At 50.0% G+C, this 26,328-nt stretch overlaps 1 protein-coding gene across 3 annotated transcripts in view; it reads right to left on the bottom strand.

Moving 5' to 3' along the window:
- Positions 1-20,974: 20,974 nt before the first annotated feature.
- PPARD (peroxisome proliferator activated receptor delta) overlaps positions 20,975-26,328 on the bottom strand; it is an 85,001-nt gene continuing 79,647 nt past the window's right edge. For all 3 annotated transcript variants that reach the window (XM_030803095.1, XM_030803094.1, XM_030803096.1), the window contains 3 exons: positions 25,009-25,211; positions 24,380-24,830; positions 20,975-23,321 (listed from right to left, as the gene is read on the bottom strand). In XM_030803095.1, the coding sequence (XP_030658955.1) occupies positions 23,074-23,321; positions 24,380-24,830; positions 25,009-25,211 (902 nt within the window). In that variant the 3' untranslated portion in view covers positions 20,975-23,073. The remainder of the gene's footprint in view (positions 23,322-24,379; positions 24,831-25,008; positions 25,212-26,328) is intronic.

The raw sequence follows: 26,328 nt of genomic DNA, 5'->3' as shown, positions 1-26,328 counted from the left end.
GTTATTAGTTAAGTTTTGGGGGAGTCAAAAGTTATACATGGCCAGGTGTGGTGGCTCACGCCTGTCATCCCAGCACTTTGGGAGGCTGAGGCAGGTGGATCGCTTGACCTCAGCAGTTCCAGACCAGCCTGGGCAACATGGCAAAACTCTGTCTCTACAAAAAAATACAAAAATTAGCCAGGCGTGGTGGTGTGCACCTATAGTCCCAGCTACTGGGGAGGATTGCTTGAGCCAGGAGGCTGAGGCTGCAGTGAGCCGAGACTGCACCACTGCACTCCAGCCTGGGCAACAGAGCGAGGCTCTTTCTCAACAACAACATCATATGTGGATTTTCCACTGCATGGGATTCGGTGCCCCTAACCCCTAAGTTGTTCAAGGGTCAACTGTATTTCCTCACTTCCATCTCTCTCTGCCTGGGGCATCCTTTTTCTCCTCCTGAAGAACCTTGTTCTTCCTATGCGCAGCTTAAATACTTCCCTTTCTGTAAGATTCACTCGAGTTAGTTTTTCCTTCAGTAATTTTGATGCAGCTATTGGTGTTCACAGGTGTCTCCAGAACACGTCTGACTATCTCCTGGGTGAAGACAAGACCTCCTTCTTTATCCCTCCCTTTACCTAAATACACTTTGCATAGATCAAGTGTAGTAAAGCCTTTGGGAAGGTGGAATTAGGAACTTGGAATTGCAGCTAATTCCAGATTTTGAATAAGTGCTTACCCTCCCCAAGAGATTCAGACCTATCCAATAAGGCTGCCTTTCAGCCCCCTTCTCAGCCACCCCATGTTTTCAAAGAGCAGCTAAGCAAATAACATGTATTCATATCAGTTTACTTGCCTGCCTTATGACAAATTGGAAATAAAAACCAAAGCAAGGCTTCTCACGGTGCAGAGAGAACCAGAGTTGCTCTGAGTTGATTCTGAGCCAAGTTAGAAGAAAAAATTGGCCCTGGTGTTCCTTCTGCTATCTCAGCACTCTCCGTTTATTAACTGGGCTTTTTTTTTTTTTTTTTTTTTTTTTTTTTTTTGAGACAGGGTTTGACTCTTGTTGCCCAGGCTGGAGTGCAGTGGCACGATCTCAGCTCACTGCAACCTCCACCTCTAGGGTTCAAGTGATTCTCCTGTCTCAACCTCCCGAGTAGCTGGAATTACAGGCGCCCACCACCATGTGTGGCTAATTTTTGTATTTTTAGTAGAGACAGGGTTTCACCATGTTGGCCAGGCTGGTCTTGAACTCCTGACCTCAGGTGATCTGCCTGCCTCGGCCTCCCAAAGTGCTGGGATTACAGGTGTGAGCCACCATGCCTGGCCTTATTAACTGGGCTTTCTGAAATCATGAAAATAGTTCATGCCTTCACCTGCCATTTTGGTCACTCTAGACTTGGGTTTTGGGGATTCACTAGCTGGGAACCATGGCTGAACCAGAATGGATCAGGGGCTACCTTCCCCACTTCCCTAACCCTGAGTCTCGTTCCCTTTGCAGCCTCACCTGGTCCGAGCCTTGAAGTTCCTGATGAGTTGCTCCTTCTGGGCCCCCTTGCTCACCCAGAACTTGTGGGGGATGATGTAGCTGGAATGGACACGGCACTGGGGACACGCCCTGCACAGTGGAGTAGAATGTGGGAGAATAGTCACAGGCCCCCAGGCCAGCCTCCTCACTGGGACGTTTCCCTCCCTCCCTGTTGGCACCTCCATGACACTGACTTGATGACATCCAGCGGGAAGTCCTGCCGGTTCTTCCGCCAGGTGCGCAGGCAGCCCAGACAGTGGGCGTGGGTGCAGTTGGGCAGGATGCCGAAGACCCGCTGGGCCTCTGGCTTGTCCCACACTTTGTCCATGCAGATGCCACACACCACATCCCGACTGTCCTGCTTCCCAGGCAGCCACAGGTAGGGTCAGACACTCCACCCGCATGCCCACATTCAGCCTCAGGGGCCACCAAGCCCTCCCCCAGCAGATCTGGTTGTCCCAGAGGGTCAGAAAGCCATCTTTTGCCACCCCTCACCCACAACCTGCTGCACCTCAAGGTCCAGGCTCTGAAGTGGCGCCACGAGCTCTCGGACAAGGTGGAACTTCGGCAGAGACTCCTGGGAGTGGCCGTGATCCCTGTCAGCAGCTGTTGGGAAAACTGCATCCATTCACTCACTCCTGTGGCAACCACTGAGCATTTCCTGCACGTAAGGCTCTGTGGTAACCCACGTCCTGCCCCCAAGTGGATTAGAGACCAGTCAGAATTAGAAGCCTCTCATATAGGCCAGGCTCGGTGGCTCACACCTGTAATCTCAGCACTTTGGGAGGCCGAGGCGGGTAGATCACCTGAGGTCAGGAGTTCAAGACGAGCCTGGCCAACATGGCAACACCGTCTCTAGTAAAAATACAGAAATTAGCCAGGTGTGATGGTGTGTGCCTGTAATCCCAGCTACTCAGGAGGCTGAGGCAGGAGAATCACCTGAACCCAGGAGGTGGAGGTTGCAGTGAGCTGAGATCATGCCATTGCACTCTAGCCTGGGTGACAGAGGAAGATTTCATCTCAAAAACAAAAAAAAAAACAGACTGTAATCCCAGCACTTTGGGAGGCCGAGGCAGGCAGATCACGAGGCCAGGAGTTCGAGACCAGCCTGGCCAATATGGTGAAACCCTGTCTCTACTAAAAATTCAAAAATTAGCTGGTCATGATGGCATGTGCCTGTAGTCCCAGCTACTCAGGAGGCTGAGGCAGAAGAATCGCTTGAACCAGGAGGCAGAGGTTGCAGTGAGCCAAGATTGTGCCACTGCACTCCAGCCTGGGAGACAGAACGAGACTCTGACTCAAAAAAAAAAAAAGAATCCTCTCCTATAGCCATTTAGAACTGCGCTATTCAATACAGTAACCAAGAGTCATATGTGGCTCTTGAGCAACTGAAATGGGGCAAGTCTGAGTTGACACCTGCTGTAAGTAGAAAATAGGGCCAGGCGCGGTGGCTCACGCCTGTAATCCCAAAACTTTGGGAGGCTGAGGTGGGTAGATCACTTGAGCTCAGGAGCTGGAGACCAGCCTGGACAACATGGCAAACTCTGTCTCTATCAAAAATAAAAAATAGGCCAGGCGCAGTGGCTCATGCCTGTAATCCCAGTACTTTGGGAGGCCGAGGCAGGCGGATCACAAGGTCAGGAAATCAAGACCATCCTGGCTAACACAGTGAAACCCCATCTCTACTAAAAAAATACAAAAAAATGAGCTGGGAGTGGTGGTGGGCACCTGTAGTCCCAGCTACTCGGGAGGCTGAGGCAGGAGAATGGCGTGAACCCAGAAGGTGGAGCTTGCAGTGAGCCGAGATCGCGCCACTGCACTCCAGTCTGGGAGACAGAGTGAGACTCAGTCTCAAAAAAAAAAAAAAGATGAGGTACTGATACATGCTACAACATGGACAAACCTGGAAAACACCACACTCAGTGAAAGCAGCCAGACACAAAAGGCCACATATTGTAAGATTCTATTCATATGAAAAGTCCAGAACAGCCAAACGACAGAGACAGAATGTGGATTAGTGGTTACTAGAGGCTGGGAAGGGGAAGGATGAAAGTGACTGCTAAAGGGATGATAAAAATGTTCTAAAATTAGGTAGCAGTGATGTTTGCATAACTTTGTGAATTAACGCATTGAATTGTATAAATTGGTGAATTTTTTGGTTTGTGAATATTTCAATAAAGCTGTTATAAAAAATTACATATGTGACTTAAATTTATTTATATTCTGAATAACATTGATTTATTTATATTATTTATATTTATTTATTTATATTATTTATTTATATATTTATTTATATCCTGAATAACATTGATTTAGAGCAATAATTTAAAAAATAACCAGGCCAGGCGCGGTGGCTCACGCCTATAATCCCAGCACTTTGGGAGGCCAAAGCAGGCAGTCAGGAGTTCGAGATGAGCCTGACCAACATGGTGAAACCTTGTCTGTATTAAAAATACGAAAATTAGCTAGGCATGCTGGTGCATGCCTGTAATCTCAGCTACTCGGGAGGCTGAGGCAGGAGAATCGCTTGAACCCTGGAGGCGGAGGTTGCAGTGAGCTGAGATAGCGTCACTGTACTCTAGCCTGGGTGACAGAGGGAGACCCTGTCTCAAATAAATTAAAAAAATAAAAAATAGCCACTAACATTTAGTGCATACTCTGTACCAGGTACTGTGCTAAGTATATCAACCCTCAAAATAAGCCTGTGAGTTAAGTATTATTATCAATGCCGTCTTGTAGTTAAGGGAACCGAGGCCCAGAGAGGTTAAGTGACTTGTCCAAGATCACACAGCTACTGGGTGGTAGGGCCAGCATTTGGAACTAGGGGGTTTGACCTCGTAGGCACCATAGTATTCTGCTTTTAGAACACAGAAAGCAACGGAACTAGAGGAAAATTTCCCTCCAGTTGGGAATCTTGAAGAGGGAGAGGAATGGATGAAAACATAAACCCTGCTCAGAGGCAGAGCACGAGCTCTAGTGTCAGTGCCCGCTTGTGCCCACCTGCGGTGCCCCTGATGACTCACATGATGAAGGCAGGGACTTCCGGGAGCTGCCGCCAACCTCCTCAGCCTTGCTGGCCAGCCCCTCCAGGGCAGGCTCCATGCCCCAGCAGGCCCTGGCCCAGCCCCAGCCCACAGCCACAGAGGGCAGGTAGGTGGGCTCGGATCCCCTGCGGGCCAGTCCTAGGTGGGGCCCTGGCAGAGTGACATGTGGCTCCGAATGGCGGCGACCCCACTCCAGGGGGCTGGGGGTCTTTGGGTGCTGACAGCTGTAGTGGGGAAGAAGAGAATGAGGAGACAGAGACAGCCCTCTGGGGCTCAGAGCCAGCTCAGCCTAGAACTTGGAGCTGAGTTGGGAGAAGCAGCTCTGGGAAGATACATGATTTGTGAAGGGATGATCTCTCTAGTGTCCCACCCTAACACCACTCCCCACGGGGGAAGAAGAGGGACTTACCTGCACTGATCTCCAAGATGTCCAGGGAAGCAGAAGCCTTGCTGGAAGTACTTGCAGACCTGGGACACCTTTCCATCATGAGCAAAGCGATGCCTCGATCCCCAGCGATGGGCCCGGAAAACAAAGTTCCTAAGAGATTGTCTAAGTCATGCCCAGCCCTGTTTTAGTTCCTGCCTTTGTGATCCTTACAGACAGAGGCTGTCTGATACGGTGAGAACAGCACAGGCTCTGGAATTCGTCTGGTGTTCAAATCCTGACTCCACTGGGAATACTAGGTGAGTAACTCTCCTTCTCTAAAGCTTGGTTTCCTCACTCTTAAAAGTGGGGTAACAGGCTGGGCGCGGTGGCTCATGCCCATAATCGCAGCACTATGGCAGGCAGAGGCAGGCAGATCACCTGAGGTCAGGAGTTCGAGACCAGCCTGGCCAACATATTGAAACACCATCTCTACTAAAAATATAAAAATTAGCCAGGCATGATGGCAGGCACCTTGGGCTACTAAGGAGGCTGAGGCAGGAGAATTGCTTGAACCTGGGAGGTGGAGGTTGCAGTGAGCCGAGATCACACCACTGCACTCTAGCCCAGTCAACAAAGGCGAAACTCCATCTCAAAAAAAAAAAAAAAAAAAAAAAAAGGGTGGGGAGTGGGTGGTAACAATGCCTAGCCCTTGCTGAGTTGTTATAAAGGTTTTTAAGATTTTTCACAATCAGCCTGGCCTGGTGGCTCACGCCTGTAATCCCAGCACTTTGGGAGGCTGAGGCGGGCAGATCACCTGAGGTCGGGAGTTCGAGACCAGCCTGACCACATGGAGAAACTCCATCTCTACTAAAAATACAAAACTAGCGGGGTGTGGTGGCACATGCCTGTAATCCCAGCTACTTGGGAGGTTGAGGCAGGAGAATAGCGTGAACCCGGGAGGCAGAGATTGCGGTGAGCTGAGACTGTGCCATTGCACTCCAGCCTGGGCAATAAGAGGAAAACTCTGTCTCAAAAAAAAAAAAAAAAAAAAAAAAAGAGATTTTGCACAATGCATATAGCAGGTGCTCGGTGATCACAGTGATGACTATTACTCTCCCCAAAAGTAGAGTTGTGGATTCTAGAGTCAGAATTCTAGGTCCACATTCTACCACCAGGACTGGCTTCACCAGTGGGGACCTATACAATCACACAGGGGCCCTACATTTGCATTAATGCTCTGCTGTCCCGGTCTTGAAATTATTAATAGTTTTTGAGTCCCACATTTTCATTTTGCAATGGGTCCCACAAATTATATAGCCAGTTCTGCCTAGTATCACTACTTCTTGGTTATGTAAGCTTGGACAAGTCACCTAACTTTTCCATGCCTCAGTTTTCTCATTTGTAAAATGGGGATAATAGTAGGACCTACTTCATGGGGTGATGTCAAACTTAAACAAGACCCTGTCTGTAAAGTCCCTGGCCCATAGCAAGCCCTGGGTAAATGACAGCTGTTCCCATCACTACTCTTATCACTTCCCCTCTCCCTCCCCCTTTCCCTCCTCCTCTGGGGAATCAAGGTGGGAGGTAGAGAAGGGTGAGGGGAGGATGAGGTGGGCAAGCATTTAGTGAGAGTCTCCTCAGTGTCCAGGCCTAGGCCAGGGGTCTGGGACAGGTACAAGGTAGAAAGGAACTCAGCTGTTGTCATGCCCTACCTTGCCCTGAGGGGGAAGGAGCCCACACATTAGAAGACCAGGGCAGGGACAGGGACAGAGGCTGCATTCTAGTTCCATGAGAGCAGCCTGGCCCAGCCCAAGCCGAGGGTCTGCTAGAGTGTAGGTCACACCTCTTCCCCAGAGTGTCCAAGGGCAAGGTGCTAGCAGAGAAGCAGGCACAGAAAAGGAGAGGCAGCTGACAGGGCCCACTCTTGCTGGTGAAGATGCCAGATTGTCAGTTACATGGTCCTTCATTTATAACAGTGCGTAGAGCCCCTGCATGATAACTATGACTCCAGCTGAGGACCCAGAAACCAGGGCCAGGACTAGGGCAAGTGAGTGAGGCACTCGCCTTGGACACAAAATTCCAGGGGCTGCCAAAAGAATTAAGTAACCAAGAGAAATAATATTTTATTTCTCTCACTCCAGGTTGCGGCAAGCTGAGCTTATGCCATTGCACTCCAGCCTCGGCAACAAGAGCGAAATTCTATCTCAAAAGGAAAAAATAAATTTTTTTTTTTTTTTAAAGATCAAAATCAGCAGGGCGTGGTGGCTCACGCCTGTAATCCCAGCACTTTGGGAGGCCGAGGTGGGCGGATCACCTGAGGTCAGGAGTTTGAGACCAGCCTGACCAACATGGAGAAACCCCGTCTCTACTAGAAATACAAAAAAAATCAGCCAGGCGTGATGGCGCATGCCTGTAATCCCAGCTACTTGGGAGGCTGAGGTGGGAGAATTGCTTGAACCTGGGAGGCGGAGTTTGTGGTGAGCCAAGATCACGCCATTGCACTCCAGCCTGGGCAACAAGAGCAAAACTCCGTTTCAAAAAAAAAAAAAAAAAAAAAAAAAAAAAGATCAAAACTAATGCAAAAATATCCATTAACAAAATATCAAACTTTCAGGCCAGGCACAGTGGCTCACACCTGTAATCCCAGCACTTTGGGATTGCTTAAGCTCAGGAGTTCAAGACTAGCCTGGCCAACATGGCAAGACTCTGTCTATACTAAAAATACAAAATATTAGCCAGGCATGGTGGTGTGCGCTTGTGGTCTTAGCTACTAGGAAGCTGAGGCGGGAGGATCACCTGAGCTCAAAAGGTTAAGGCTGCAGTGAGCTAAGATGGCGCCATTGTACTCCAGCCAGGGTGACAGAACAAGACCCTGTCTCAAAAAAAAAAAAAAAAAAAAAATCAAACTCTTGAATAAAGACAAGATACAACCCTGTGCAACTCATCTCATTTCCCTTCCCCAGTCCAGGCCCTAAAACACAGGCGTAAATAACCAAGACTAATGCAGATCATAGCAGGACTCTGACAGAAACAAACGGTCAACAGTGATGGAATGGACAGCAGGGTGGGAGGTCAGGAAAGGCCTTTGAGGAGGTGCTAGTAATAATCATCACTAGTGGGCCGGGCGCAGTGGCTCACACCTGTAATCCCAGCACTTTGGGAGGCCGAGGCGGGTGGATTACGAGATCACGAGTTCGAGACCAGCCTGGCCAACATGGTGAAACCCCGTCTCTACTAAAAATACAAAAATTAGCTGGGCATGGTGGCACGCGCCTGTAATCCCAGCTACTCAGGAGGCTGAGGTAGGAGAATTGCTTGAACCCAGGAGGCAGAGGTTGCAGTGAGCTGAGATTGTGCCACTTCACTCCAGCCTGGGCGACAGAAGGAAACTCTGTCTCAAAAAAAAAAAAAAAAAAAATAGAACTTTTGCAACAATTTATGTTTATGATGAAAACCATCAGATAACTTAGAGTATCGAGAGGAGACATAACTTTCCAAATTTCTCTTAGGAGGTTTACAAGTAAAAATGTTGGAATATGCCTGGGCTGGTGAGTGGGGGGAAGCAGACAGTAAGAGGCTGGGTTGAAGTAGGGATTAGATTAGTGGGCAGCAGCCAAAGTTAGGGAGGGCTTGAGGGGTGGGGGTTCAGGGGTGGGTGGAGGTGAAACAGTCACCGTGGAAGGGGTGAGCCCTGAGAGGAGGAGCCTCTAATCTCACCGGGGTGAAGCCAGTAACCCTCAGAGCAAGGGACTTGCAGGCCTCATGTCCCCTATCCACCAATGGAGGATGTGCTGGAAAAGCTTTGCCTTTTCCTAAGGGCCACTAATGAAGCTGACCTCGAGGACTGTCAGAGGCCACCACCCTAGCTCCTTCATTAGCCCCAAAAGTCCAGTGACAGAGCTCTCCCAGCACATCCAGAGGGACTCTCTGCCCATTATGAGCCACAGAAACAGAGGCTAGGGGCCTTATGATTAAATCAATCTGAAAAACTCTTCAGACCGGGCATGGTGGCTCATGCCTGTAATGCCAGCACTTTGGGAGGCTGAGGTGGGTGGATTGCCTGAGGTCAGGAGTTCGAGACCAGCCTGGCCAACATAGTGAAACCCCGTCTCTACTAAAAATACAAAATTAGCCGGGCGTGGTGGCACATGCCTGTAATCCCAGCTACTCGGGAGGCTGAGGCAGGAGAATCGCTTGAACTCAAAAGGCAGAAGGTGCAGTGAGCCGAGATCACACCATTGCACTCCAGCCTGAGCAATAAGAGCAAAGCTCCATCTCAAAAAAAAAAAAAAAGAAAAGGAAAAGAAAAACTCTTCCTTCTCTCTCTCTTAATTATATATATATATATTTTTAGGAAGTAAAGTACACTTGGAAAAGGGCCAAGCGGGTGGCTTGAGAGATCCAAGGCCAAAGGCAGGCACCTTCTATAATTCAGGTACTGTTCTTTTGTTTTGTTTTTGAGAGAGGGTGCAATCTTGGCTTACTGCAGCCTCGACCTCTTGGACTGAAGCAGTCCTCCCACCTCAGCCTCCCAAGTAGCTGGGACTACAGGCCTACACTACCACACCTAATTTTTTTTATTTTTATGTTTTGCAGGCCTAGGGTCTCACTATGTTGCCCAGGCTGGTCTTGAACTCCTGAGCTCAAGTGATCCTCCTGCCTCAGCCTTCCAAAGTGCCGAGATTACAGGAATGAGTCACATGCCCGGCCCGCTTCTGTATTTTCTTAGGGGCATATTATATAGTGTTTATTGTAGGTAAACACACTAATGGCTCTGATATGTCCTGCAAAGGAATTGATTTGATTTAACCCAGCATTGCTTAAACTTGTCCTTTCTGTTACTCGATTAGGCCCTTCAGCCAAACACCTCTTAGCATACCAGTAAAACATATTTTGTTTGGGGGAATGTCAAATTATTTCATTTGATCCTCAACACGAGCCTTAAAAGTCAGGAGTCATTCTTCCATTTTTCAAACCCCCTTAGACAGGTAAGCAACTGGCCTGAGACTCCAAACAAGAGCTAAGATTACATAACCCAGGTGTCCTTACTCAGCCCAATAATTCTCTCGTTAACCAAGATTGACTTGTCAGGGGTGAGGGCTGCTGGATTTGGGGAATTTCTCAGGCCAAGTTCTCAGGCCAAGGGGTAGGGATAGAGCAGCCAGAGGTGACAGGTCATGCAGTCCTGGGGAGGCAGCCAAAGGGGCTCTGTGGCTGGGGAGCCAAAGAAGGGGTGGAGTCGTGGGGCCCTGAACAATGAGCCTGAGGAGTGAGGACTGGACTCCATGGGTGAAGGGAGGCAGTGGGAAAAGGAGGAACTGACAAGGGGATGATTGGCAGCAGGAGGGGCCAGGTGGGGCTGCCAAGTAAGCCCTCAACCAGGATTTTTACAACCTAAGAGCCCAAATTTAGTGTAGGTGCCACCCTCCTGTCCTCGCTCAGGAAGGAACAATTGAAAATCTCCTTTAGGGGCTGGGCATGGTGGCTCACACCTGTAATCCCAGCTGTTTGGGAGGCCAAGTCGGGTGGATCACCTGAGGTCAGGAGTTCGAGACCAGTCTGGCCAACATGGTGAAACCCTGTCTCCACTAAAAATACAAAAATTAGCCGGTGTGGTAGCAAACACCTGTAGTCCCAGCCGCTCAGGAGGCTGAGGCTGAAGAATCACTTGAACCTGGGAGGCGAAAGCTGCAGTGAGCCGAGATGGCACCACTGCTTGAGCAACAGGGCAAGGCTCTGTCTCAAAAAATAAAACAATCCTTTAGTAAACATCCTCCCCCACCCGCCAACCTCCCCATCTACTACATGGCTGCCTTTCCTTCGAGCCTGGGAAAACCAGGACACACCGAGACCCCAAGCCCCACAAGTATCCCTCCTTTACCCAAAGTCAGTTTTCTTTGGAGAACTGATCTCTTACAGCTGTTTGCAAAATGAATTTGTGCTCAGGTATGAATGTCTGATGGAAGGCCCAATGAGCTAGCATGCCCTTTTACAAAGCTGGTATCCCCAAAGGCATAACTCTCTAATGGTGCAATGTTCAATCTGGCATGTTTCGTCCAAACATTTATGAGTACGTGGAACCATGCTAAGTGCTGGGGTTACAAAGGTGACCAGAAGACCAGATCCCAGCCGCATGGAGCTGTGTGGTGTTTCTGGGCAAGAGAAAGCTTTGTTGGGTAGAAAAAGAAAAGAAAGTGGGGGAATCGCTGCTCTACATGGTCAGACCCTGAGCCAGGCCTGAATCAGCTGGGCAGCCTCAGTCTGTCTTTCCCCCTCTCTGGTTTCAGTCTCCTCCTGTAGACCATAAGAGGGTGAGACATGACCTCTAGACCCTTCCAACTTTGGGCAGGAGGCAAGGAAGCCGCTTCTTATCAGATGCATCCCAAATTCTTAGAGGCTGGGCTTCCAGAGGCCAGGCCAAACTCCAAAGAATTTTTTCCCACCTCCCCTGTGGTTCCCTGAGGTCCAGGCCCCCTACCTGCATGACCTCTGGGAGTGGCGGCTGAGCTCCCCACCATGGCCACTGCCATCTGGCCCTGCAGGGTCCATCCCAGCTGCAGCCCTTAGTAACAATCTGATGGGGCCGCCCTAGGGCTCCTTTATCCCACCCTCTGGGGGCAGGGCCAAAGGGAGGAGGTGATTTGCAGCCAGGCCCGCCCCTTCCCATGGCCCCAGGCCTGCTGGTGGGAGGCACGGAGGGCCCAGACATGATGGTTGGGGAGCTGGGGGCTCAGGGTGTCCAATCCAGGCTCCAGGGCTGTGGGTGGGGTATAAAGCCCCTCAAGGATGTTGAGGTAATTATTGGAGGAAATTGGGGGATGGTTTAAGGACTTTAACAGTCTGGGAAGGCAGGGTGACTTGGGAGAGGGCCATGACGACCTGGGACCCAGGACTAAGGACCTGGGAGGCTGGGAGTCCTGGGGCTTAGGAAGTAACGTGTCATCTGAAGGTATTTGTGACTGAGGAAGCCACTTGGGAGCCTCCCCACGCCTCCAGAGCTACATGAGCCCCACCTGTGGAGCTAAGGTCAGGTGGAGAGATCAGAGAGCAGGCTGGGAGATGGTGTGAGCTGGGTGGGGGCACAGAGAGGCTGATCCAAACTGGCCCTGTACTGGACAGATTCAGGAGGCTCTAGGGTCCTGACTCCAGGCCTGAGATCTTTCCACAAAAAGTCCCTGTTGCCTGGCCTGTGTTTGCCAACGAAACCAGCTTGCTAACCTGGTCACAAAAAATTAGAATAGTGTTGATGTCCCAGCAAAGGCCACTATAAGAGGTAGCCAGGAGGGGGCTTCCTGAAGCTGTGTGTGGTGAGGACACTCCACATTGGATGGGAGGAAGGCAGCCCATCAGAGCCTACTTTTTGGGTATATTGAGAATAGATGGTTCACCTGGCTTGGGGCTAACCCTGAGTGATCCAGAGCCTATGTCCTTGCCCCCCAGGAGGCCTATGGAAATGTCTGTCTGGGAGGGACTGACCCTAAGTGCATCTTCCCGAGTTCTCAATCAAGTTCCTCAAATAGATGCTGTGTGCCTCTTCCCTGCAACCGTCTGGGGACTGACTGATGCCAGGGCTCACTGGCACTCCTGGAAATCCACCGGCCCCAAGACCCAGGCTATCCCTGCCCCCATGGCGAGCCTGAGCTGGGTGATGGACTGATTCCCTCTCTCAGTGAGTCTGTCCCCCGCACCTGGTCCTGACAGCAGCATGGCCATGGGATTTGGGCCCTGATGGAGTGTTGGTAGGGGGCTTTCTCCCCTTCTCCTTGGGATGGGGGTGCTGAGCAGCCCAATGGGGCACAGGAAAATTGTTTCTGGCCGAGGAGGCTCCAGGCTTGGCAGTTGGGCTGCCAGGAGGTTCTGTGAGCTGGCACTACACTTCATAACTCCCTTTTCCAGGTAAACAATCTGTTGTCTTAAGTTGTTTGCAGCAAAGATCATCCGATATATTTGTTGTGAAGATGAAATGAGGCCATAGATGAAGATTGCTTGGCACTGGGCCTGACACACAGCTCAGTGAGGGTTTATAGCAGGGAAAGAGCAACGGGCGGGGAGCCAGGAGACCTGATGTGACCTTGGACAAGGTGCCTCCCAGGCCTTGGCCTCAGTGTCTGCTACATAATGTGCCTGAGGAGATGGGGACCTTAGAGAAGGGGGACCATGACCTCTAAGAGCGCTTCCAGCTCTGTTTCTAAGACTCCCTGAATTCCCATCTTACGCCTCCAAAGCCCATTCTCTCTCTGCCAGACTGCACTGCCCTGTGTGGGAGACAAGATGCGAAAGTTAAAAAAAAAAAAAAATAAGAGGAATTAACTTAAAAGTTTTTGGTTTTTTTTGTTTGTTTGTTTTTTTCTTTTTTGAGACAGAATCTTGCTCTGTTGCCCAGGATGGAGCACAGTGGTGCAATCTCGGCTCACTGCAAGCTCCGCCTCCCAGGTTCATGCCATTCTCCTGCCTCAGCCTCTCCGAGTAGCTGGGACTACAGGCGCCCACCACCACGCCCGGCTAATTTTTTGTATTTTTAGTAGAGACGGGGTTTCACCGTGGTCTCGATCTCCTGACCTCGTGATCCGCCCGCCTCGGCCTCCCAAAGTGCTGGGATTACAAGCGTGAGCCACCGCGCCCAGCCTAACTTAAAAGTTACAGGAGAGATTTTAAAATTGAATTTTACAACTTGCTATGCCTATCAGTAGGTTGAAACACTAGGTTGGGAAACCAATAGTCCTGGAAATTTTTGTTATATATTTCACTTTAGCTGGATCAAATTTTTTTTTTTAATTTTTATAGGTATTACCAATATGACCTTCATTGGAGGCTGCACCAGTTTACAATCCTACCAACAGTATGAACTGCCGGTTTCTGCACACCCTTGCCAACACAATGTTATCAAACTTTTTAGTATTCAATTTAGTAAGTAAAACAACAGTATTGAGATACTGGGTGCCACAGCTCACACCTGTAATCCCACGCCTTTGAGAGGGCAAGATGGGAGGATCGTTTGAGCCCAGGAGTTTGAGACCAGTCTGAGCAACATAGTAAGACCCTGTCTCTATAAAAAATGAAGACTTAGTGAAGTGTGGTGGTGCATGCCTGTAGTCCCAGCTACTCAGGTGGCTGAGGCAGCAGGATCGCTTGAGCCTGAGAGGTCCGGTCTGCAGTGAGCTGTGATCACGCCATTGCACTCAGCCTGGGTGACAGAGTAAAACCCTGTCTCAAACAAAAACAAAAACAAAGCAGTATCTCATTGTAGTTTTAATTTACATTTCTCTTATGAGGGAGGTTAAGCATCTTTTCTTTTTTTTTTTGGAGACAGAGTCTCGCCCTTATTACCCAGCCTGGAGCACAATAGCGTGATCTTGGCTCACTGCAACCTCCATCTCCCAGGTTCAAGCGATTCTCCTGCCTCAGCCTCCCGAGTAGCTGGGATTACAGGTGCCCAACACCATGCCCAGCTAACTTTGTGTTTTTGGTAGATATGGGGTTTCTCCATGTTGGCCAGGCTGTCCTGACCTCAGGTGATCCGCCCACCTTGGCCTCCCAAAGTGTTGGGATTACAAGCGTGAGCCACCGCACCTGGCCATCTTTTCATATTAAGAGGCATTTCCTTTTATGTTCATATCCTTTGCTCATTTTTCAATTGGATTGACCTTTTACTCGTTGATTTATAACTGTTCTTTTTTTTTTTTTTTTTTTAAGATGGAGTCTTGATCTTGTCACCCAGGCTGCAGTGCAATGGTGTGATTTCGCCTCACTGCAACCTCTGCCTCCTGGGTTCAAGTGATTCTCCTGCCTCAGCCTCCTGAGTAGCTGGGATTACAGGCGCCTGCCACCATCCCCAGCTAATTTTTGTATTTTTAGTAGAGACGGGGTTTCACCATGTTGTCCAGGCTGGTCTCGAACTGTTGACCTCAGGTGATCCACCCGCCTCAGCCTCCCAAAGTGCTGGGATTACAGGCATGAGCCACCACACCCGGCCTATAACTGTTCTTTATATAATAAAGAAATTAGCCCAAAGGTTTTGCCATTTTTACATGGTTGGTTTAAAATTGTTTCCTTATGGTGTTTTTTTTTTCAGGTAGAAAATTTTTAAATGTATGTAGCAAAAGTTTTTAATACTTTATATTTTGGGGGAACAGTGTCTCCCTCTATGCCCAGGCTGGAACGCAGTGGTGCCATCTTAGCTCACTGCAGCTTCAAACTTCTGGGCTCAAGTGATCCTCCTGCCTCAGCCTCCTAAGTAACTGGGACTACAGGCATGTACCACCACACCCAGCTAATTTTTAAAAACTTTTTGGCCGGGCACGGTAGCTCACGCCTGTAATCCCAGCACTTCGGGAGGCTGAGGTGGGTGGATCATCTGAGGTCAGGAATTTTGAGACCAGCCTGGCTGACATAGTGAAACCTGTTTCTACTAAAAATACAGAAAATTAGCCAAGCGTGGTGGCACACGCCTGTAATCTCAGCTACTTGGGAGGCTGAGGCAGGAGAATTGCTTGAACCTGGGAGACGGAGGTTGCAGTGAGCCGAGATCACGCCGTTGCACTCCAGCTTGGGAAACAAGAGTGAAACTCCATCTCAAAAACAAAACAAAACAAAACTTTTTGGAGAGATGGGGTCTCACTATGTTGCCCAGGCTGGTCTTGAACTCCTGGCCCCAAGTGATCCTCCTGCCTTGGCCTCCCAAAGTGCCCAGATTACAGGCATGAGCCATTGCACCAGCCTGATGAACATTTTTATTGTTTCCAAATGTTTGCTATTGCTCCTGTAAACGTTTATATAAGTCTTGGTTTAATTTGATGGGTTTCTCTCTAGGGTACTGTCTCAGGATGGCTTCTCTAGGAAATAGATTTGGAAGTTTACTTGCACAACACTTTCTGGGGAATGTCCTTTAGAACAACACCTGTAAGGAACTGAAGGAAGCAAGTTTGGTTAGAGGATTCTCCCTAACCAGTTAAGTTAACCATTGAAGTTAAGCTGCAATGTAATTGTAAGAGAAGCCTCAGCTCTGGAGCTGGGCCAGTCTTCGCAGTTGTCCCAAAACGGGCAAGAAGGCTTGGCCTTTGTACTCCCATGTTGGACACAGGATGCCCTGAGCAGGGTGCGTGCATATCCTTGGGCGAGGCAGCTTCCTTTGGTAAGGGCAATTCACCGAGAGGAACTCAGCTTTGAATTCAGCAGCCGATATCCCCAGCAGCTGGGTACTGAGGGGTGGGATCTGGGTGGTGCCCCGTAGCATCCACAGGCACATTTTAATAGGAAAATGCAGGGTAACTGAGGGTGTGCACCTTCGACTTGACTAGATTTTGCCAAATTGTTTTTCAAATTGATTGTACAGCACCAACTTCTCCCTTCTGCAGTGTATGGGAATTTTTATTGATATTCTTTCCATATTTTCTATATCTTGATTTCCCTGTGCTATTTTCTGGAAATTTTCTTTCTTTTTTTTTTTTTAAGACAGAGTCTTGCTCGGTTGCCAGGCAGGAGTACAGTGGTGCAACCTTGGCTCACTGCAACCTCCGCCTCCCGGGTTCAAGCAATTGCCCTGCCTCAGCCTCCCAAGGGGCTGGGACTACAGGCGTGCACCACCACGCCTGGCTAATTTTTTGTATTTTAGTAGAAACAGGGTTTCACCATGTTGGCCAGGATGGTCTCGAACTCCTGACCTCATGAACCGCCCACCTCGGCCTCTCAAAGTGCTGGGATTACAGACGTGAGCCACCATGCCCGGCCGAAAATTTCTACAGATCCTTCTTGAGGTGCAAAAAATGATCTCTAGCTGTGTCTAATTTTTAACTCATTCAGGTTTTTTTTTTTTTCTTAGAAGTTCCAGGCATTTCTTAAATTTTTTTTTTTTTCTTAAAAAAGCAAATTGGCCGGGCACAATGGCTCACGCCTGTAACCCTAACACTTTGGGAGGCTGAGGCGGGCAGATCACCTGAGGTCAGGAGTTCGAGACCAGCCTGACCAACATGGTGAAACCCCATCTGTACTAAAAATACAAAAATTAGCCGGGCGTGGTGGCGGGTGCCTGTAATCCCAGGTACTTGAGAGGCTGAGGCAGGAGAATCACTTGAACCTGGGAGGCAGAGTTTGTAGTGAGCCGAGATCACGCCATTGCACTCCAGCCTGGGCTACAGAGCAAGACTACATCTCAAAACAAAAAAAAACAAAAAAAGCAAATTATTCCTTTCTTATGTTTTGATCTTTTTTTTTTTTTTTTTTTTTTTTTGAGTCGAAGTCTCTCTCTGTCGCCCACGCTGGAGTGCAGTGGCTCGATCACGGCTCACCGCAACCTCCGTCTCCTAGGTTCAAGAGATTCTCCTGTGTCAGCCTCTGGAGCAGCTGGGACCACAGGCATGTGCCACTGTCTGGCTAATTCTTTGTGTTTTTAGTAGAGACAGGGTTTCACCATGTTGGCCAGGCTGGCCTCGAACTTCTGACCTCAGGTGACCCAACTGCCTCAGCATCCCAAAGTGCTGGGATTACAGGTGTGAGCCACCACGCCCAACCTTGATTTCTTTTTTTTTTTTTTTAAAGTATTTTTTATTTTATTTTTATTTTTTGAGACGGAGTCTCGCTCTGTCGCCCAGGCTGGAGTGCAGTGGTGCGATATCGGCTCACTGCAAGCTCCGCCTCCTGGGTTCCTGCCATTCTCCTGCCTCAGTCTCCCGAGTAGCTGGGATTACAGGCTCCCACCACCATGCCTGGCTAATTTTTTGTATTTTTAGTAGAGATGGGGTTTCACTGTTTTAGCCAGGATGGTCTCGATCTCCTGACCTCATGATCCACCCACCTTGGCCTCCCAAAGTGCTGGGATTACAGGCGTGAGCCACCACGCCCAGCCTATTTTTTTGAGACAGGGTCTCACTGTCACCCAGGCTGGAGTGCAGTGGTGCAATCATAGCTCACTGCAACCTTGAACGCCTGGGCTCAAGTGATCCTCCTGCCTCGGCCTCCCGAGTAAAACATTTATTTCCTGTATAATAGTCAATAGTTATATCTTTTGAGGTGCCAGGGCTCTAATTTCACTGGTTGTTATGTCTATTTATTTTCATGCAGGCTGGTTTTTTTTTTTATCTACGATTTTGTGGGAATTCTCTACTGCCTGTATCCGTCCTCCAGAAAGGTTTTGCATCTGCTTTTGTCAGGCTTCCCAGGAATACTACCAGCTCAAGACCTTGTTTCTTTCTTTCTTTCCAATAATTTTTTTTTTTTTTTTGGAGACAGAGTCTCTCTCTGTCACCCAGGCTGGAGTGCAGTGGTGTGAGCTCAGCTCACTGCAACCTCGAATTCCTGGGTTCAAGTGATTCTCCAGTCTCAGCCTCCTGAGTAGCTGGGATTACACAGGTGTGTGCCACCATGCCCAAGTTTTTTGTATTTTTAGTAGAGACCGGGTTTTGCCATGTTGGCCAGGCTAGTCTCTAACTCCTGACCTCAGGTGATCCGCCCACCTTGGCCTCTCAAAGTGCTGGGATTACAGGCGTGAGCCACTGTGCCTGGCCATCTCTCTAATAAACTTCTAATTTCAGAATACTTTTAGGTTTATAGAATTATTGCCAAGAGAATCTTCTAAGTCTTCTACATTTGCTTTCTTCTTTTTTTAGTTTAAATGTTTGATTCATTTGTCCTGAGCATTATTAAAAAGAGACCAGGTGACCAACTGTTTTCCCCAATGTTTTGATCCTGGGTGAAAAGCAGAGATCCTAAGGCTGTGGATGGAATACTGGCCATGCCTCTTCCTAGCTGTGACCACAGGCACACCCCTTAATCTCTCATTGTGCTTCCTCCTCTGTAAAATGACAGGTGATGTTTACCTTATAAGATTAGAGGTGATGTATGTATAATGCATGAATAGCTGCTTAATAAGGAATAGCAATTAGGGATAGTAACAACAGGCGCCAGAGTAATATGATGCTCTTTGCAGCACCAGAAGCCAGGTAAAGTGGTTGAGACAGCTTCCACTCTCTGAACTGAGTGAGAACTGGTTATTTAGTATACTGGGTTCTTAACTCCTCAGTGCTGGGAAGAGGACTGGCCTTTAACAACTGAGACACACACAGTCTTTGACTATTTTTTCCCCATTTGATAGTGTGGGAAAGAATAGGGAGGTGAGTAAAATAAACCAAGTGTAGAAAGTAAAAAAGGTTCCTCTTCAGTTTCCCTTCTTGTTAAAAAGTAAATCATAAGTGTCAGACATAATAGTTTCTTTTAAAGACTAACTTCCTTCGAGCCACCTTGTTTTGTGCTTGTAATTCTTTGTTAAGCCCTATCCTGTGTAGCTGTTAGATATAAGGGAATTAGTACGTTCTATGTCCTTGTACTTTAACCAAGATATTTGGTTATTACTTTTCTAAGTCCTTTTGCAAGCAACTTCATCTTTTCCTTTGTTCTCCCTTGCCTTCACCTATTTAGGAAAGTTTTAAGTTATTAGCAAGTCAGGTTTAGCTTAGATTGTGTGGTCTGGCTCCAGCTAATGGAGACAGGACACAGTAGCAGGGACAAGCTGTGTAAGGGATAAAAATTGCTTCCCTCCTTTGTTCGTGTGTGCTCTCGCCATTGTTCCATCTATGAGGAACACCCTTTCTGCAGAAAGTAAAATTGCCTTGCTGAGAAAACTTTTTGTCTAAATGCTAATTTTTCCTTATAGTTCCAAGGAACAAGCATTCTGTTTCTGAATAAACATTTTACTTATAAGACCAAGTAAACCAGAGGATTCCATGATAAAAAAAGGCTACCAATTTCAGAGATGCCCTGGTTCCAAGCACCCCTTTTTTTCTTCCTTCTCTTTTCCTCCTGTTCCCCTGGGGCTGTCACTCTCTGGACTGAGATGAACCAAATGGGACCTGACAATTCAGATTGCTCTGCCAAGATGACCAGAAAGGAAAGAAAACAGGGAGGCAAGTGCTGTAGTGACCATCCCTTAGCTGTGGGCCTCTGGGATCCCTCACGCTGGGGCTGGTGCCTGTACGCTGTGCTAGTTGTTTGCCTGAAGACTCTTGGTTCAGTTCCCACCCTTCCACATGCTCCTCTATGCTGCAAGGGCTGGAAGTCTACAAACTCCATTTCCCAGACTACCATGCATTTTTTTTTCCCCCAATGGGAGGTAAAAGCAACAGACTGGAAGATAGGCAGAAAGAAGAATCCTTTGCTTCCCCAACCCCAAACTCTGATAGCACTTCTGGCAGAGCAGCTGAGACCAGGCTATGAGTTATGGGGCTACAGCACTCAAGCAGTGAGGTTCCAGGGGCAGCAGTGGTGGTGGCCTTGGGCACTCTGGTGGCCCCATATGTACCACCTGCGTGAACTCAAGGCACCAGCAGTCTGGTTCTAGTCAAATCAACTGGTGACTTCAGGCTCCTGGGTCGCTGTAGTGTCAGTGTGTGTTGTAGCAACGGTGGCCCCTGAATGATACCATTTTCCCATTCAGCCCTGGAGGTGAGAATGGCTTCCTGCAGTTACTCATCTCTGGATGACCTCTATTTCCCCCTATTGATCTTTCAGTACTTCCAATACTTTTGTAACAACTCCCTGCAGTACATTTCCCATTTGGAAATATTTAGCTGTAGTTTTTCCCTGACTAAACACATACTCTGTTACATACCCTGACCTGGCCTCACACTGCAGACAAACCCATGGCTGCTGGGGGCTGGGTTCGACTGGACCCCTGGGGAGATGGCACCTCAGGAAAGACAGGAGAGACCTGGGTGGCAGCAAAGGAGAGGAAATCCGTGATCTCTTGTGATGAAAAACTGGCTTTATCTATTGAGTCCTGCATCCGCCTCCTCCAGGGGCCTTCCCCTTCCCCAGACCCCAGATGCTCCACCAGGTGAGGCCAGGGCACCACACATCCTTTGTCCCCTCACACCCCAAATTCTCTCCACAGGGTGGAAATGGCACAGTCGTCCACCTGACTGACAAGCGGTGAGCAAAGCGAGGTGGAGGCAGGGGAGGGTTTTGGCGCCGAAAGCCTCCTTTGCCCTCCAGTACCGGATGTGGAGGAGGTGTGGAGCCCTGTCAGCCCCAGGAAAAACATGCAAGTAACTGAGTCAGCTTCCAGTCAGCTCTTAAATATTTAATTCCCATTTATTTAAAGTTTTGTCAGTCTGTGTACACTATTTATATTAAAAACACAGGAAGCTGGGGCTCCTAGCAAAAATATACATTTCAATTTTGGAGATTGTTCAGACACTGAGAAGAGCTGTATCCTCAGCACCAGACCTGGGTGGGGGCAGGGATGTGGCATGTGGCCGGGGAGGGGGAGGTGGGTCCCAGCAGCTGTCCCTTCATAGTCTTGGCCTGAAAGGAAGCACCCCAACCCCCATCAGCTGGGTGGGTGGGGAGCGGGAAGAATCCTGCCAGCAGAGAGTGATCCTGGGGCATGGAAGGGAGGCTGCAGCGCCAGTAGGGGCAGGGGCTGGGCACTTCCACCCAGTCACACACAGAATGGCCCCTTGGGAGGGAGGACCAGGCAGGACCCAGGAAGCCTGGGCTCGAACCCCAGTTCTCCTACCTCTGTGCTCTGAGACTCCAGCCAGCCCCTTGCCCCTGCAGGCCTGGAGGGCTCTGCCCCGCTCAGACATGGCATGCCCAGCTGTGCTTTGGCCCTGCTCTGAGGTGAGCACACCTCAACCTGGGAGCAGGGGAGGGCAGGGACCAGCAGTGTGGGATTGGTCCCACAAGGTCCCCGGACGCTAGAGGCTGTGCAGGGAGACTTCTAGGTGGCCAGCTGGGCTGAGTAAAGGGGAAGGGGAGGGCTGTAGAGCTACTGGGACAAATGGACATCAGAATGAACAGGCTCAGTTTATCCCGGAAAGCTGCTCTGGGAGCAGGTGCTGGGCTGACCCACCAGGACCTGCAGGACCCCTGCCTCCCCAGAGACCTGGCCCAGCCCTGCCTGCCCACCTGCAGGGCCCTCTCTCTGGGTTCTCATCTGCCTCAGGGAGGGAAGGGAGGCGCATGGAGCCTGCAGGTAAAGTGATTTCAGTGCTTGTGTGTGTGTGCTGGAGGGCAGCTTCAGGAAGAGTGGGGCCTGAGCTCCCGTGGAGCCAGCTAGAGAAAGGAGCAGTGGGATGTGAGGCCAGGCCCTGGCCCTGGATGCTGACATAATGTGAGTGGCTGCTACTGGGCAGGGGGGCAGTGGGGGTGCTGGTGGAAGGCCAGCAAGAGCTCTCCCTGGCCTGACCCCAGGACTCAGACCCTGAGTCCTAGGGGCAGAATTGGGTGTGCTGCTTCCTCCAACCACCAACACCCCCTCCTTCTCTTGAGACTTGCTCCTCTTCAATGAGGTGGGGTCCCACCTGGAGGGAACCCTGCCTACTTCCAAGCTGGGAGAGTGCCGTCCAGCGGCCAGTGCAGGGGGCCATCAGCAACATTGGCCTGGCAAACCAGTGTGAGAAGATGGAAGGACGCTGGGTGTCAGTGGGGCTGAGGTGTGCTGCTGGAGCAGGATCAGTTGGGTCAGTGGGTGGCCTCAGCATCGGAGGGGCAATGACAGTCTTGGGGAGGCATCTGGCTCTCAGCCTGGGGCCTCCTGCCCACTGTCCTTTACAGCAGGGATCCCATGACTACAGGCTGCTGCAGTCAGTCCAGGCCATGCTTAGCCTTCCCTGGAACCCAGGCCCAGAGAGCTTAGTGTTTCTTTGGATGGCTCAAGTCTTTTGCTCTGAAGACAGGAGACAGAAGTGAGGACCCTAAGCCTGCAAGTGCAATGATGGGGCAGACGGCAGGCCCCACTCTCTTCTGCCCCTGGGGAAAGGGTGTGCAAAAGCAGAGGTCCTGTTCTATGCTGCTGGTGAAATAATACAAAACATCTCACAGAATAAGAAAGGAGGACAGACATGGGGGGTGGAGAGAGAAAGGGAGGGCAAGGGAGAAGGGAAGAGAGAAACCTACAGAAAGGAAGAAACAGAGCAACGGGAATTAGAAAACAAAGAGGAACTGAGAAAGAGGGAGACAACAAAGACAGGAAGAGAGCTGGCTGGAGGAAGCGGGACAGAGGGCACAGGGAGCCAGAGGCCGTGGGTGTCATGTGTCTGAGGGCGATCGTGGGACTCCGCTGCTCCAGACTGGGTGCTCAAGGGCTGGTCAATGGAAAAGTCACGTGGGTGGGCCCCTCCAGTGCTGGCCCCACTGGAGCCTGCAGGGAGGCCTGGGTGCTGCCCTTAGTACATGTCCTTGTAGATCTCCTGGAGCAGAGGGTGCAGCGAGGTCTCGGTTTCGGTCTTCTTGATCCGCTGCATCATCTGGGCGTGCTCGGTGACCAGTTGCCGCAGGTCAGCCATCTTCTGTAGCAGCTTGGGGAAGAGGTACTGGGCATCAGGGTGGTTGGCCTGCAGGTGGAATTCGAGGGCACGCAGGATGGTGTCCTGGATAGCCTCCACCTGTGGAACGTTCATGAGGCCTGGCCGGTCTGTGGGGACACAAGGCATGCCAGGGAGCTCAGAAAGGCAGTGGAGCTCCCCTACCTCCACCCCAAGAGGTGACTTGGCCCAGGGGACAGCAGGCCTCCTTGGCCGTGACAGACCAAGCCCTGTCCCGTCAGCAATGCTCCACTGGGTGTTCTAATCTCCCTACCGCTGGTCTTAATCCACTTCTTTTGTTTTCTGCCAATGTTCCCCCCCACCCCCCGATTAGGCAACGTAGTATTGTGGTTAAGAGACTCAATGCTTAATTCAAATCCTGTGTCTGCCACAGCCTATCGATGAGGCTACAGGCAGGTCACTTAGCCTCTCTGATGTGTAAAATGGAGACATAAAACATTCTTCCTGCACGGGGTTGTTGTGAGGATCAAGTGAGTCATCATCGATGAAGAGGAACAGTGCCTGGCATGAAGTAAGCTCTAGGCCACTATTAGCATAGTTATTATTGTATTTATTGTGTTGGAATTTTAAAAATGCAGAAAAAATGCAGACAATTTTTCCACCCCACATTAACATGACAGCATACTGCCTGTTAGTCCTTTTCCTTTTTTTTTGAGACAGGGTCTCACTCTGTCACCCAGGCTGGAGTGCAGTGGTGGGATTTTGGCTCACTGCAACCTCCACCTCTCAGGTTCAAGCGATTCTCCTGGCTCAGCCTCCCAAGTAGCTGGGATTACAGGCGTGTGCCACCACATCTGGCTAATTTTTTGTGTTTTTAGTAGAGACAGGGTTTCACCATGTTGGCCAGGCTGGTTTCGAACTCCTGACCTCAAGAGATCCACCTGCCTTGGCCTGCCAAAGTGCTGGGATTACACGTGTAAGCCACCACGTCTGGCTTAGTCTTTTTCCTGTCTCCACCTCCATCTACATACATAATGAGATGGAGCTGATCCTGCATGATCAGTCAGTGCCTTGCATGTTCCACTGCCAAGATCACAGGGAAACTTCCCCACACTGTCAGAGCTCAGGCACAGTGCCCTGCAGTGAGGGCCAACCCCCAGGATGACTGGGTGTGCCAGGCCAGCCCACCTGCCCCACTCTCACTCACCTCCACACAGAATGATGGCTGCAATGAATAGGGCCAGGTCACTGTCATCAAGTTCCAGGGCGTTGAACTTGACAGCAAATTCAAACTTAGGCTCAATGATATCACCGAAGGGTTTGCGGAGGCTGCGCAGGAACTCACGGGTGACAAAGCCACTGCCGTTGGCTACCAGCAGCCCATCCTTGTTGACGATGGAGGCCAGCATGGCGAAGATGGCCTCGTGCACGCCATACTTGAGAAGGGTAACCTGGTCATTGAGGAAGAGGCTGCTGAAGCTGGGGATGCTCTTGGCGAACTCAGTGAGCTCCCGCACAGTCTCCACTGTGGTACACTGGCAGCGGTAGAAGACGTGCACGCTGATCTCCTTGTAGGGAGGCAGGCCGTTCACCAACTGCTTCCACACCAGCCCCTTCTCCGCCTGCCACAATGTCTCGATGTCGTGGATCACAAAGGGCTGAAAACCAGGCCCTGTTATAGATCAGGCCTCGGGAGACCCCCACCCTGTGCTCCCCATATCCCTTGCCTGCACCATGAAGTTGAGGGAGAGAGAAGGCCTGGCTCTCCCAGGAGTCAGGCAGGCAGCAGCGGGACCCAGAGCCCAGGATACTGCCAGGCCAAGCAGCAACACTCACCGCCGTGTGGCTGGCTTTGCCGGTAAGGATGCTGCGGGCCTTCTTTTTGGTCATGTTGAAGTTTTTCAGGTAGGCAGTGTAGATGTGCTTGGAGAAGGCCTTCAGGTCAGCCACCTGTGGGTTGTAATGGCTCCCCTCGTTTGCCGTCAGCCCTGCCACCAGCTTCCTCTTCTCAGCCTCCGGCATCCGGCCAAAACGGATAGCTGCACAGGGAAGGGGGCAGTCAGCAAGGAGCCCAGGCAGGCCCCAGCACCTCTGACATCCCCATACCTTTACAAGTGCATGGGCCAAATCTTTTTAGAGCCTAGGGCCCCCAGAAGCTCTACAGTCAGCAAGGTAGTAATGATGGGGTGGCCCCTCCAGATCGCAAGCTCCACAAGACCGATTTTTTTTTTTTTTTTTTGTTATATCTTTGCAAGAGCAGTGATTTTGTCTGTTTTGTTCACAGTGCCCAGCACACAAGGGCTCTAACTTACTGAGTGACTGAGCTACTCCGGCTGGGGTAAGACAGACTTTGGTGACAAAGGCCTGGGCTTGAGTTCCAGCTCAGCAGTTTACTAGCTGTGTGACTTGGGGCAGACTCCTTCACTTTTCTTTTTCTTTCTTTTTTTTTTTTGAGACGGAGTCTCGCTGTCTCCCAGGCTGGAGTACAGTGGTGCGATCTCGGCTTACTGCAACCTCCGTCTTCCGGGTTCAAGCAATTCTCTGCCTCAGCCTCCCGGGTAGCTGGGATTACAGGTGCCCACAACCACGCCCGGCTAATTTTTGTATTTTTTTTTTTAGTAGAGACAGGGTTTCACCATCTTGGCCAGGCTGGTCTCGAACTGCTGACCTCAGGTGATCCACTCGCCTTGGCCTCCCAAAGTGCTAGGATTATAGGCGAGTGCCACCATGCCCGGCCTTTTTCTTTGTTTTGAGACAGGGTCTCACTTTCATCCAGGCTGGAGTACAGTGGCACAATCATGGCTCACTGCAGCCTTGACCTCCTGGGCTAAAGTGATCCTCCCACCTCAACCTTCTGAGTAGCTGGGACTACAGGTGCACGCCACCAAGCCTGGCTAATTTTTTTTTTTTTTTTTTTTTTTGTAGAGATGAGGTCTCACTATGTTGCTCAGGCTGGTCTTAAACTCCTGGACTCTAGCGATCCTCCTACCTTGGCCTCCCAAAGTGATGGGATTACAGGTGTGAGCCACTGTACCTGGCTGCTTTTCTTTTTTAATCAGAAAAATGAGGCTAATACTTTTTAAAACTTACTGAGTTATTAGATCAATTAAATAAGAATCCTCACATAGTAGGTACTCAAAAATTGTTGTCATTAGT

This window comes from Nomascus leucogenys, chromosome 22a, assembly GCF_006542625.1.
Source record: "Nomascus leucogenys isolate Asia chromosome 22a, Asia_NLE_v1, whole genome shotgun sequence".
Taxonomy (NCBI): domain Eukaryota; kingdom Metazoa; phylum Chordata; class Mammalia; order Primates; family Hylobatidae; genus Nomascus; species Nomascus leucogenys.
This window is presented reverse-complemented; position numbering and strand designations above follow the sequence as displayed.